Source organism: Ciconia boyciana, chromosome 13 (genome assembly GCF_034638445.1).
Source record: "Ciconia boyciana chromosome 13, ASM3463844v1, whole genome shotgun sequence".
NCBI lineage: Eukaryota > Metazoa > Chordata > Aves > Ciconiiformes > Ciconiidae > Ciconia > Ciconia boyciana.
Genome location: NC_132946.1, coordinates 15,097,648 through 15,112,526, shown reverse-complemented (window position 1 = coordinate 15,112,526; position 14,879 = coordinate 15,097,648). Strand labels below are relative to the sequence as shown.

Below are 14,879 nucleotides of genomic sequence, written 5' to 3'. Positions count from 1 at the left end.
GAATCTGGCCTTACTTGGGTTTTTTATTATTATTTCTTTTGTAATTATTATTATTATTATCATTATTGCTGAAAGGTGGATGACAGAATTGAAAACAATGAAAGCTTTAATATTTTGAAGTTATTATTTTGGATGTTTTGTAAATCAATGGGTGCAGTAGATTCCAAAAACCAGCCAACAAAAAAAAGAAAAAAAAAATTGAGAACAACAAAAAAAAAAGTGTGACAGACAAAACAAAAACAAACAAAAGGTTGGGTTTTTTTTTGTTTTGTTTTGTTTTTTTTTTTTTCTGCAGGGTTGATGTGGGATCCACAGTGGCTTTCAAAAAATTCAGATTGGGAAGGAAGCATCCAAAAGTTGCACAAGAAAAAGAAACGACGCCAGACTAGAGAGCGACCAATTTTAACGTTTAATTTTTAATGAAACCATCAGGCTACTTTGTCTGGATGGCCCGAGCCGTTCATGTCTATTAAAAAACCAACACGAATGCGTTTTAGTGCCACTGGATCCCCTTCAATACTGCCTCAGTCGTATTTGTTAGAATAAAAAAAATACCAATTGAAAATGCTGTCGTCTTTTGAGTAAGATGTTGCATATTTTGCCTTTTCATTTTCCCCCTTCGACGGTAGCGCTTAGGGCCCTCACCAAACTCTCAGTAACCATGGTAACTGTATACATACCCATGCTGGCGATGGTGCTGAATGGTAAGTGGAGAAGTCCATCTGCCGTTTCACGTATTTAGCGCTGATATACCACGTGAATTTTTTTGACTTGTTGTATTAAGTTTTCTTGATGCTACATTTTTTTCTATATTGGTACGCCTGTAATTGAGTGTACGTTTTAAGCAAGCCTGGGAGGCACTGATTGGATTGAGGATATGACTTCGTGCACATCTTACTCAGATTGTTAACTCCATATTGTGTTAAATAATGCACCCTCTTTTTATCCTTTTGTTAGCTGTGATTTTAAAGCTTGAATGATTTTGTTAATTCTTGCAATGAAAAAGGCTCTTGTTCCAAGTGTTGAATGCTAGATGTTGCTTTTCCAATGGTACTTCTCTTCTAAAGGGTTATGTTGCACACTGCTAAATTCGTTTGTCCCTTTTTTTGACATTTTCTTTGTTTCCTTGTACCTTGTCTCTTTCCCTTCTACTCCACTGCATGTTCCTTCATATAATCTTTTTTTCTGTTTTGAGTATTTATTGTATCAGTGTTATCATGGAATACAAGCATGCTCTTAAGTCCTAAATTATGCAGTACCTTTTAATTTGCTTTTAATGTCTTTTTATTAAAGTTTAAATGATATGATGTTGCTTTATTGAAATGATTTGTAAGTTAAAATGGTTATGAAAGTAAATGTAATTATAAATAGTATGATTTTGTTATGCACCTGTTGCCTTCTATAAATTAAATTGCATTTTATTTTTACATGACTAATAGCAGTAATAATGCATGCATTTAATAGTAACATGGACCCTCCCTGTAACCCTTTCTAATCCAGTGTTCTATGTGCTTAGGTAAATAATGCAACAGCACGTGTAATGACAAATAAAAAGACCGTCAACCCTTACACGAATGGTAAGTGCATGAGATCTCGATGCTTTTTTTTAATGTCAAGGCATGTGAAACCTCGCTCTTCCGCTGAATGGGTGGACTCATCTACTCATGAAGTGTCATAGTCCGCATCTCCTGCATCTCCTTGGGCTCAGGCTTTGTCCAGCGACCTAAACCACGATATGGCTGGGCATACATTCCGTCTGTGTAATTCACAGCTAATTCACAGCCACGTGGGCATAGCGTGCATCATTCTGCCTGATTGGAATCTGAGTGTTTAACCACAGGGGCTTTTGTATAGGCAAATATACCTGATAGGAAGGCGTTGTTCTCTTCTAGCTTTGTGCAGTGTTAATGTTGCGATGAATTAACTAATCAGAGGATTCCATTTTGCTTGGATGATGGAGGTAGGGACACCAGTGAGAAGAATGTGTCTGTCAGGCATGAGATACTTTTTAGTACCAAGACACGCATATAGTCAAAGATGATTTTCTGTGGTTTTCTTCCACAATTTGTTAGAAGTAAAGGGCAAACTGTAATTGGGTGCTGCTTCCAGCTTTTTTTCCCCTGGAAAAATCTAAATTCCAGCTATCTAAAAAAATTCATTCTAATGCTGGCCTAAGTTGGTATAATGTTGTACATTAATGACATAAAAATAATCCATAGATATTTGAGGGGTTTGGAAGCAATACATTTTAAAAATGTTTACTTTGGCAGTGTTTGATCATGTGCTTGCGTTGTTTGCATTTGCTAGTTCAGAAAATTCTAACAAGTTCCTAACTTAACAACGTCAAACAATAATACATCAATTGAAGTTAATTGCAATTACATTTTCCAGTTTTACTAGACCATGTAGTTACAATTATTTGCTTTTCAATTTAATTTAGTTTTTCCCATCCAGTAGAAAGCGGATGAAATCTGCACATACATCAGTAAAAGTTTCCACAGGTAGATTAGGCTCTTCCATTTTGCAGTGTAGTGGATCTTATTTTCTATATCTGATGTCTCATTAGTGAGGTTTTACTAAAACCCAGGGCAAACAGTGGCTTTATTTTTTAATGGAAGAGTCATATTTTTTTCCTACCACAGTAAAAATAAAATATATGATGGTTTTCATTTGACATGTGATAATTGAGCTAGTTAAAATGATCTGGAGAAGAAGAGGCTGAAACTCCTCATGCTTTCTCAGAAACTGTTCTTCCTCATTTTGTATGTAAATGTGGAACTAGGCAAATGATGCAGATGGGAAAATCTCCTTCATTTTTACTGGCTTTAAAACATCTCAGTGAATCTAGTGAAAGAGACACAAAGTTTGTCTGGATCACATAACAAGATTTTGTTGCAATAAGGAGCTAGATTAATTATACACATATGATACTATGAACTTTGTCTGCTATATTGTAATGGTAAAAGGATAAAAGTAGTTTTGTTATAAATGAAGATGTATATTTTGTATTCATATTATCCTAAGGCTACAAAACTGTTAATTAGCAAATAACACGTTACATATCAGCATATCCAGTGCTGAAGCAAGGGAATGCTGGAAATAGAGATGTGAGATTTTTAGGAATCTGGTTTTAGCGGAGGTTCACCTCTGTGTCCTGCACTGCAGGATTACTTAGCTCCTACATTATCATTTATTAATATCCTAAACCAGAATGATGAAAATCTGCTGTTAAGGGTTTCTGACTTGAAGTGTTTTGTGTCTGTCATTTTCCATCCTGTTCCATCTGGACTAGGTCGAACCAAAAGTATGAAACATCCTGTTTAGTGGATAAAAATTAGCATTTATGTTTGTGAATCCATCCATCCAAGGTGTTGCGTGCAGGATGTTCTTTTGCACACCTTTTGATGGGTATCTACCGAGGCAAACTCTGGTTGTAGTTCATACCTTTCGATTTTTTTTACTTTCTTTTAATGTCTGAGATCCCCTGAAGTAAACACACAAGGAGAATCACATGGCTCTTGCATAATCATTACAAGTGACAAGGAATGAAGTGTAGATGTGCAAGGTGCTTCATTTAGTTTAATCAGTGCTTCTTTTATCAGTCATCCAGACATTGTATTCTTCTAGTTCTTTATGATTTTGTCAGGAATTATCCAGTGCTATAGCTGATTATTAAAGATTATTGTTGTCTAAAGTAAAGGTCTCCTCTTCTAAATAAAATGTAAGGCTAGTTTTTCTGTGTTCTTCTACAAGCATATTAACATTTGCAAGATGCTTCTGACGCAGATAGCCAGAAACTTTTTGTTTGTGCATGCCTATCCCTTCAGAACCACTTCTTGTTTAACGTGGGGCTTTATTTTTCAAGGAGTGTGTGGTGACTGACATGTTATTGGCAGGTATTCAAAACATAGTCGGGGTACGTGTTGTATTATATGAAAACATCAGGCACTAATATTTATTGTCGTTTAAAATTAAGATACGCTCTATTTTGTCTTTCATTCCTGAGCACTGCTGGTTGTTTGATAACAGGGCTCATGTTGTAAATATGATTGCAAAAGTCAGTAGATCTTAATGCACAAAAACGTAGACTTTTTTTTTAATATATGCAGCTTCATTCAAATAAGTAGTTTGCTTTTGTGTCCTAGATGGTTTTTGAAATAAGTATGCTTTCCAGTGACTTTTGATGATTCCTGAAACGAGCAGTTAATAACTGCTCAGTTACTAGGAGAGCTTTTTTTGTGCAAGTTTGTTATCAGACGGGATGATTTTGATGGCTGACCTCATGTGCTTTGGAGATAGAACTGCCTTTTCTTTGCAAAAAAATTCAGCGTCAGGAGATCTACTTGTGGGCAAAAATATTTTGGAGACATTTTTAGATGTTCCAGCCTATCCTGTTCACAGTTATACTTCCTTCTGATGCCCATATTGCAATTCAGAATGCTCATCCAAGTGTTGTAAGGAATAGAGAATGATGTGCAAGTAGATTCAGGGAACCGCAGCAATGAATGAGGAACATGAAACAGAGATCAGTAGAGGGATACATATGTTTTAAAGTTGATACTTGTGGTGTCTTGAATTTGAGCCTTCTGTTGGTCTAAGCTTAGATTCAAATGCACAGCTAGTGACGACTGCCACAGTTAAATCCCCTCCCACTCCCCTTTCCTCCCCTCTGTTTGCAAACAGGAGGAAAACAAAGGGTGTCACAGGGCTGCTTTCTCGCCGGAGCATTCCTCCGGCCATGGGTGCCTGTCTGCCCTACGAGGGAAAATAATCTTCTCTGCGCTGCTGTGCCCCACTTTCTACCAAAGCTTGTTACACTGTAACAGTATAATTATTTCCTTCCCTTTAGCACGCTTAACCTCTATTTCCTTTGATGACTGTACGGGGTGGGGTTTTGGGACAGGCAGAGGGGTTGTTTGTTTCCTTGTTCGCTTTTTAAGTTTTGAGCTTTTATAGGTTCAACTTGAGGAGGAGATTAATATTGTGGCAGTAAGAAAAATGCACAAAATTACACCCACTGCAGAGAATTTGCCTCCTCCAGCTGCTGCAGTAGGGTTACTTGGCAGATGCTCGCTCGGATACATCAACTCCTATCACACTTGATTAACCCACACAGCTATGGGCCAGCACATTGCTAGCTGACAAGATAAAGTTAAGTTTAATTACTGTTATTTTCACGACGAATTAAGTATTTCCTGTATAAGCTTCAAAAAGTTAGATGAGACAGCCATCACTGTGAGAGAGGTAAGGAACAGAAAGATGAGAGTGGCTTTCAGCTGTGAAGAGCAATCTGCGTCTTCCAAGATTTTTTCTTTCCCTCAGACAAATTGTGGCACTCTTAGTGTAACTTAGAAGCTGAGAGGTGTCTGTCAGCTTCTTTGACAGCAAAAGCTGACAGATCTGAAATTCAATCCAATCTTTCATTTTGGATGGTGTTGATCAGTGGTCTTTTGAGGAAGTAATGAATTTGAAATATTAAATACTCCCTAAGCTATAAAAAGTTAGATTTTTACTGAAAGTCTCAAAATTTGGATGATTCTCTATCACACACAATTTGGCTAAGAGTATTTGTTATACCACGACATTCCTGAATATAATCCTGTAGAATGTAAAATTGAAGGGTCTGGTAAAAATCCTGTGATATTTTCAGGAGGAAAGTCATTTTAAACCCTTCTTGGTTGGCCATTTTTCGGCTTCCGTAATTGTCTTTTAGGTACATATAGCAACTGCAATTACTTCTGCAGAGCCATTGCAGGCAATGCTGCTCTTTACCCTTTGAACTTTTTAATTACTTGCATTTCAAAAACACCCCTCACCTCTGTTACTGAACAGCTAATTACTGGTAAATAGTTACTGTGCATCAGATAGAGATAGCACTATTTTTAAAGGGTAGGAATAGTTTTCTTTTGTATTATTACTGAGATTTGTATTACACTTTTTCAGTCTTACAGTTTTATGATCTTCTACTGTGCTTTTGCATTACATGATATGGCCGAGGCAGAAACAAGCCTCAATGCGGTTTGTATTTAAATTCTTCTAATCTTGGCTCTTCTGATTTTGAAAAGCCTTGTTGTCCCTGTCTTGATTGTACTTTATTTCCAGCAGCATAGTTATAGGATCTATTTAAAGTACCATAGTTCTTGAGTTTACAAGATGCTTTTTGCTCACTTTTTTTTCTTTATTGCCATTTACAAATGGTGCTTCCCACTCCTCTGATTCAAGTGTGCTTTTGGAAAACCCCTAATTTTTCAGTCCCAGTAGTTCAAATAATTGTTCAAACAACAACAAAAAAAGAGCGTGGGCAGGGGGATGTTCTGTGGAGTTTGGAGTTAACTGGGGGTGGATCTACCTGGGGCTGAGCAAAACACAGTAATTGGCACTTCAGCAAGCTGAGAACGCTAACAGGTTTGCCAGTGTTTTCTCCTGCTGTTCCCTTACCCCTTCCCCTTCAGTTCCTTCAGCATTGTTGTCTTTAGCGTCACATATGCTTTGAACGCAGGCCTTGCTTCTGCAGTGAGCCTGTGCACTCCGGGCTTACCTGGAAATGCCGCATCGGCTGTAAGGACACAACAGCAATTATTTGGAGTTTGGCCAGAACACACGATACAGAGTATCTATTGGGTCTGTGCTTTGGTTTTATGCCAGCTGTGGGAGGACAGTGATTATTTAAGACAAAGGCAGTGGCTGCATTTGTACCACTTAAGAGCTTTGTAGAACGTGACTGCAGCATTTTCTTACATGCCAGCTACTTTATAGCAATATGCTAACAGCATTTATCAGCTGCAAATGCAGGCGGTACAGTCACTTTTGGTACGTGCCTGTAATTGTCCTGTTGCAGTGCAGTCTGACGTACAAACGCATATGAAAAAAAGTCTCTGACATCTGACTGGGATCCCACAGTGCGCAAATCTCTTTCATGTCACAATAGCCATTTCCATACAGTCTCTACGCTTTCATTTTTCCCAGAATCCAAATGCTCAGATTATTTGATTGCCTTGTAACCTACGCTAACACATGCTTATCAGAAACATTTATGTCCAGCAAATGAACTGTTTTGGTGTCTCTGGCTTGTAACCAGAGAGTTAAAGCAATGAAAAAGAACCGATCTACTCTGGTACTACACGACATAGAGATACCTGAACTAGTTCTGACTTAATTCCATAACTTAAGGGAATAAGTCCACGGCAACTGTGCATTGCAGCCAAGGTAATTCACCTGATAATTTACTCCAGTACTACATGTCCAGAGAATGCCTTGTTTCATTACTCACTTCCATACTTCAGAGCCATTAAAGATCAGTAACCTAAGATGCCTCTAAAACTTTCATTAAAATGACCTTTTTTGACGCCATTTTATCTCTATACAAAAATAAAAATAAAAATTGTAATTATTATTATTATTATCACTAATTGCAATATTAACTCCATTATGTTTTTATGTTTGCTGCAGGCTGGAAATTAAATCCAGTTGTTGGTGCAGTTTATAGTCCAGAATTCTATGCAGGTAAGGATTACGCTATGGTTGTCCACGCCATATTATATTTTAGTATTCTTTAAAACATGCAAAAGTACAGAATATGCGTTTGGTGTGAGGTTGGGTTTCTTTGTTTGATTCATGTTATTTGCAAGTCATTTACAGATTTGTGATGCAGGATTTTAAGTTATGTGGGCATACTAAAGTTTATATAGAAGATATATGAATACCTTTTTATTGGAAAGTAGATAGTATAACATGAAATGTGCTGTAATATCCCAGTCTCACATGAGATTTTATTTTATTTATATTTTATTTATACTTTATTTCATATTATATTTCAGTACAGTCACTTTCCTCCAAGAATTATTTAAGCCTAGTGCGAAACAACAACAAAAAATTATCTATAAATATATATTTTGTGTATATACATGTACATAGACACACATAGATACAGAGTATCTGTGTTCATAATTTTTTTCTTGAACATTTTTCTTGAAATTTTATATTTAGGTATTCAATTTCTTAAAATTTTTGTATTTTACATCTATATTATCACTCGAGTCTTCACTGAGACCGAATTCTGATCCTGGTTACAAGCTGAAGTTCATGAGATACAGTCTTTTTCTGCTGGAAGTCAGTCATGGCTAGCAACAGTTTCTAAATGTACTTCAGCAACAGTATTGAAAACAAACATGGTTGTACTCCAAAACCCAGTTGATTTCAGAGGAATTTGAATCCTGCCCATAAGCATAATCACTAGCAAGTCCAAAAAAGCCATTTTTTTGAAAGCTAATAATTTACATCTAAGACAGAAATAATCACTATAAATCCAAATGTTTCTAATAGGTAATAAAGTTGCCTTCCTTTCTTAGGTTCCAAAATCATATGAGTCTTCCATGACTTTCATGGGAAACTCTGGGAATTTTTTTCAGTTTTCCATTTGGATCCATTTTTCAGTTGTCTGGGTGTGTGTATACTAGTTACAAATACCTAATCATGTTTTAAAAAACAAAAATATTTATCCATTGTCACACACTTAGGTAATTGAGACTAAAGAGGTAATTGTAGAATACATTCTTTACAGCAAGTAAAGAACAGATATTAGGAAAGCATTTTTCACGGATGGTGGTGAAGCATGGGAAGAGGTTGCCCACAGAAGCTGGGGAATCTCCGTTCATGGAGATATTCAAGCCTCCATTAGACAAAGCTGAAAAACTTTTGTTAGTTCAAGGGACTTCAAGAGGTAAAAATTGTTAAATAGGATGACTGTTACAAACAGATATTTCTTTTAAAAAAGCTGCCTGTAATGCATCCAGTGCCATCTACTAAGATAGGTAAAAATGTTCCTGTTAGGGTAAAAGTGGCACATTATAATAAAAATACTAACTTGGCATTCATGGAATTGCAATATTTAGTGTAGGCAGAATTTATTTCCTTCCTTGATGTATGCCTACATTGAAAACAGGAATTTAACATTGATCTCATTTGAGTAGTTAGTGAACCAACCCTGAACCTGCATAAATTAGAAAGTCAGAGTTATTAGTCATTTTATATAAATGACTTTGTGTTAATGACAAATATAATAAAATTCCCACAGTACAGTAATCAATTTTCTAATACGTATGCAGAATTAACAATCTGACTTATAATTGTCTCATGAAGTAGGGCATGAAGAGTTCACATAGTTTGTAAATTAAAATCAATATTTTCAATCTCTCCTGAAGGTAATTTTCCTAATTTACTGGACTTTTCCCTAACATTTATTTTGTCTTTTAATTATAAAATGGCAGGTTATTGATTTTTTTGTATAACCTCCTAAAGTCCGAAGTGCATTTTTATTGCCAACACAAGGGAGGTGTTTGCCCTTCTTAATGAGAATCTTTAATTACCATTAGAAGAGTATTAATTTAATTTTTTGAATTATGACATGCGCTCCACCACACCTATGCAGAAAGTTCTATCAAGATGCTTCATGTAGTTCAGATATTTTTTCTGTTTATACATGCATGCAGTTTTGGGGTTTTTTTAAAATGCATATCAAATGCATATTTTCTGTATTGACTAAAAGATAATTTTTTATCGGACTTTTAAACTTTCTTCTAAGCAATTTAGTTTAAAAAAGAGTCCTGTGCAGATCTCTTAAAGTCATTAGAAAATGAAACAGTAAAACAGCAATACAGTTCTTGCATGCCGCAATAGAATACTGCGACATATCTTTCCTTTTGGGTTCCCCGCTGCCACCATACTTGGAGAAGAAGCAATTGCACGTTTGAAGATTATAAAATTAGAAATGTGATTTTTAAGACAGTCAAAGTTCTAGTTATTTGGTTTAATTATTGTCTCCAACGCTGTCATATTAAAATTGTACCAACTCTTTCATAGTCAGTGCAAGAAGTTCCTTTAGCTCCTAATAAATGATGAAAAATTTGGCCACTTCTGAAATAAAGATGATACATTTGCAGAGAAACTGTTGATTTAAAGTACCTTTAATCTTCATAAATAAGTAAAAAACCAGAAGGTTATACAAAGCTGTCAGGGTGGCACTGATGAATGGCAAATTCACCTGTTTCTCAATTGCCAGTGAAGACACACGCCGCAAGGCTTAACCATATTGTACATCATATCTGCCAACTCATTTCTGTGATTAAATATTCCATCAGTGCGGGCTATAAGGCGGTAAAGCTTAACAAGATTCATAAGATGCACCACTTGAATACACATAACTCACTTCCTTGGATAGAGAGCACCCCGCATGCAAAAGAAAATTAGAATTGAGTTAAATTACTCTGTAAGACAAGATCAATAGAGAAAGGGAAAGATCCCCTAATGCAATGCAAATCTAAGATATAGTTATGTCCTGACAACTTGAAGCAGACAATTAAAGTCAAATAGGGAGGAACGCAATGTAAATCAACCCTAAAACCTTGAAGATAATGGTAAACAGTAGGACCAGTGACATGATTGTTATAGCTCTGCTTTTTTTCTGAGTGTACACTTCTGTAAAAGAAAACCTTTAGTGAGGAAACACGACAGCTAAAAATGGAGACTGTAAGATACATAGCAGATGCACAACAGACACTATCTAAGTAAAGTATTACTTGGGGACTGGAACATACTATATATACTATGTATATATGTAGAATATACTATATACATAGTATATTCTATATACATAGAATATACTATATATTTACAAAACACTATAGATTTTTCCTTCCTGAGTAGCCCTTCTAAGACTGTTTTTCTGACTTTGAAATGCTCATGCTGTAATAAATTAGAACGCTCCAGAAAGACGGCTATGTAGGTCACGTGGTAGCATTAATATGGATTTCAGGTGACATGTTCACGAAGTGCGATTTGAAGACTGCTGTTGTAATTTGAGGCCTAGCAAGTCTCCCTAACAGCTGCCGACTGCGGACGTGCTGGTGATCTGGCTAACTGGCACGCCTCCTGCCCTTCCCCAGGTCCGCTGGGAAGTCCTAAAGTGGCATTTCATAGAAAACAAAAGGATGTGATTTGTTTCCTTTATCATTTTCAGCATTTCACAGAATTCCACTTTTCCATGTATCATAATTGATAGGTAATTTTAAAAAATTTGACTTATATCCACATAGTCTCCTTTTAGTAAATAAAAGGATACTATTTAAGGTGCTTTTCCTCCTTATGAGAAAGAAATCCTTAATGAAGTTATCATTTCCATTTCAGCTTATGTTTTCCAGTAAACTATTTATCAAGGTCTTAGGCAGGTCCTAATGAAGAAATTTGTAAGAAGCACTGTGTCATTTGTCTCACAAAGTCTTCATGTAAACTGGGACAAATTTTTCATTTATTTGTATATCCATCCAATTTTAAATCCATCCCATAGTGACCCATAATTTTGCTATGTTAAGCTAGAGTCTGTTATCTTCCACCATACACTCATCTGTGGCTGGCAAAATACAGATTTGCAGTTTGTTTTTCTTTACTAGGAGTACTCTGGTACTTTCTTACCGTAAGTTGTTACACTCTTTGTTTCCGTGGTTTGTTAGAATATCATTTTTACCTGCTTACTTATTTTTATATAGTATATATTTTATCTGTAATACCCAGCCTTCCTTTCAGCCTCGGGCAGTCTGAAAGCAAAGTTCCATGTTGTTCCTTTCAGTTATTGCAGATCTTTCTTTTTTTTCTCTTTGGGTTTTTGGAATGATGAATTTTTGAGCAATCTCTTGCACTCTCCCTAATCAAATGTAGAATATTGTTGCACCCGCATTACTACAACAGATCAGTCCTTTAAAGCAGATAGCCTGAGACACAGTAAGGCCATTTTAAAAGACTTTGTCCTTGTAAGTGGCAGAAAATATATTTAAGGGCACATACCTGTTGGAGAGGCTTCTTTTTGACAGTTCCAGTATGCAAGGTGGGCGAAGATGTTACAGAAATTACCTGGAAATCTAGTGAATCTTCTTTCAGAGAACAGTTGAATTCACAGTGACCTGCATGAGAAAATATTCTTGTCTGGTCATAAACAACAAGCAATATTTCAAAAAATTCAAAATTTAAGTTGGCAGGGGAGAAAGAAAGGACTTAAGACTAGTCAAGAAGAACCATTAGAACAAGTCATGGAGCACAGCTCAATGACAAGTAATAGAGATCCCATCCTCCTTTTCCTTAAGCGACTAATTATGTCTCATTTTTCCTGAATAGTCATGAAGTGCTAGAAGTTTTTCAGAAGCTAGTTTCAAGAGTCATCCTACGTAGCTGAGTAGTTGTATTCACTTCATAAACAGTCTTAACCTAGTGAGGACTATTGTAGGCACCCAGTTTCTTGGGCAGTTAGTAGCTATCATTCCAAGGTGGCTTGGAAAAATTTCCCCATCAGCTAAAATGAAAGAAAGGGGAAGAGCTTGTGCTTTTGACTATTTTATATGCCCTGAGAAGACATATATTTCAGAAAAGTTTTAGATGCCTGGGGCTTTTTAACATGCTATGGGTTTGGAAGCTAGCAGTATCCTCCAAGAAGCAGATTTCGTAACAAACTTCCTTTCACAAGTTTGTTTAAAACTTTGAAATATGTTATATATAATGAAGAGTTGAAGAAATACCATAGTACTATATATATAAACATGCATTTAGGTAAGAGGAATCCAGGGGAAAAGAGGATTCCTGTATGTTTGCTAACACTAATTTTCTTTGTTCATGTCTTAAAGCATCTATTTCTGGAGTGTAAGAGCACCTGGGATTCATTTCATCTTTCTGGTGTTTCTCTTTGAATTTAAATGACTCTTGCATAAGCTCAGCAAATACCCTAGAAACACTTCTCAGTGAAGGTGTTTGGAGTTTGTGAAGCTGAATTATATGCTTGCACAGCAATTCTAATCCCAGGGTAAAAGTTCACTGTACCATATCTGTAAAGCATAATTTTGGCGAAAATTGGCTGTCTGTCACTGTATATATTAATTCATTTTACAATTTGATTACATGCACTTAGATTTGAACTTAGCCATTGACTAAGCAGATTTTCCTAAATAAACATATTCTCAACATTGTCAGCTAAACAGTTTAAGTAATTTTCTAACTGCAGAAAAAATAAATAATTATTGTTTAATATTCCATCTGTTATATATAGATGCTCCTTTTCCAAGCATAAAACAAAGCTGTAACTGTTGTTTCAAAAATCAAAATGTTAAAGTACCATCATACAAATGATGACATCCTAGTTAGATTAACACCACTGATGACAGCTAATGCATTTCTAAAACTTCTGTGGAGCTGCTACAAGCCATTATAGTGGAAATACTGGTTTATGAAAGATTAATAAAGCCAGTAGAAAAATGGAATTCAGCATCTGTACTAGCTATTTACTCAAAAAAATCTTCCAGAATTAATTATGCCTTATGCTACATTATAATGAGTTTTTCATTAAAATGTATACCATCATGGAAACTAAACAAGGATTATTCAAAGAATAATGCCAATGACTGTTATTTTTTGAAAGATTAATTTAGTTAATTGGTTCTACATTTAAATCTGGAGCAAGGTTAATCAACCTATATTTATCATTGTATCGAAGTTTGCACATTTTAAAGAGAAAATCACAGATACTGTCAGTATTACCCTTTTAAAGATGTTTCTTCTGTTTGGATGTATATTTAATAACACAGTGTACACTTAGGCTTTGATACTGTTCCTATGGGATCTCTAAAAGAAATTCCATACACTTCATTATTTCATGGTAAATCTTGAACTGTAGGTAGAGCTTTATACCAGAAGATAGAGAATGGTTAAGAAGGGAGTTCCTGTTTCTTCAATGTAAAAGTTCGGGAATTTTGACGACAGTCTGGTATAGAGGAATCATTTGATACTTCATAATCTACTATTTGATTCATCATAATCATTGGATTATGATGAATTTGTGCACAAATAGAATCCGGAAAAACAGAAACTGCATATTTGCTGAAAGTTGGAGTTCTTTCAAAACAGGGGAAAGGAGGTGTTGGGGGGCGGGGGGCATGTTTGGATCTGTTTGCTTGTTGGTACAGTCTTGCTGAGACGTAGGTCTTGAGTTTTCTGCAAATCAGCCTGAATTAATAATACTGAGATACCTCACTTGAACTAGTCTTAGGTGACTACACAGCAAAACCACACTGACTCTATCTCACTACTTGGAGTCAAAGGAATTGGAGTTAAGTGTAAGGTAGTGCTGCATTCGCACTATAGTGCAGTATCAGCAGCCTTATACCATTCTCCAGTTATAGGTCAGATCTCTGATGCTGACGATTTTTCTAGAAGTCATATCAGTAGTTACAGTATGTAGACAAAGAGTACTCTGAGATGACAAAACAGTGCCGACAAGTTGATAGAGCTGCCATGGGTGCAAAGCACAAAGTTGAGGCAGGGAGGCAAGGTGAAGAATTGTTATATTAGCTGTTCTGGGATGGAAAAAATGTGTAGAAATGAAGTAATACATAGAAGAACAGAAGAAGTCTGTTTAAATAGGTATTGTAAGGAAGGAAGTAGGGCCAATGAATGGCAAAAGTTCTCTAGCCTCTGTTCCTCCTGTATGCCTTGCATGTATTTCACAAAGGACAGACATGCCTTTCCTCATTCTGAGGTCCTAACTCAAAAACCTGCTTTTCCCTTTGAGCTGCTAAATAATAAATTTCCTCAGTGGTAGTTCTGCTGTGTAGCATTTATGAAAATTTCTTGTTTTCTTTAGGTAAACTTGCTCCTCTTATAATGTCTGACCCAAAGATAAAGTAATGTGTATGAGGTAGGCTTGGAATGATAAATTCCTCTGCGTGAGTAAGCCTGAATTCTACTTTAACACATGTTCTGTGAGTCAGTGGATGAATACAGGACCAGGTATAATCATAATTAAAGGTGTGATTATGATTGCAACTTACTTGATTTAGTACCTTATC

General features: G+C 35.9%; 1 protein-coding gene across 9 annotated transcripts in view; it reads left to right on the top strand.

The window, feature by feature from the left end:
- Positions 1–14,879, top strand: part of RBFOX1 (RNA binding fox-1 homolog 1) — a 292,969-nt gene that overhangs the window by 200,535 nt on the left and 77,555 nt on the right. For all 9 annotated transcript variants that reach the window (XM_072877915.1, XM_072877924.1, XM_072877921.1 and 6 more), the window contains 2 exons: positions 1,517–1,577; positions 7,450–7,503. In XM_072877915.1, the coding sequence (XP_072734016.1) occupies positions 1,517–1,577; positions 7,450–7,503 (115 nt within the window). The remainder of the gene's footprint in view (positions 1–1,516; positions 1,578–7,449; positions 7,504–14,879) is intronic.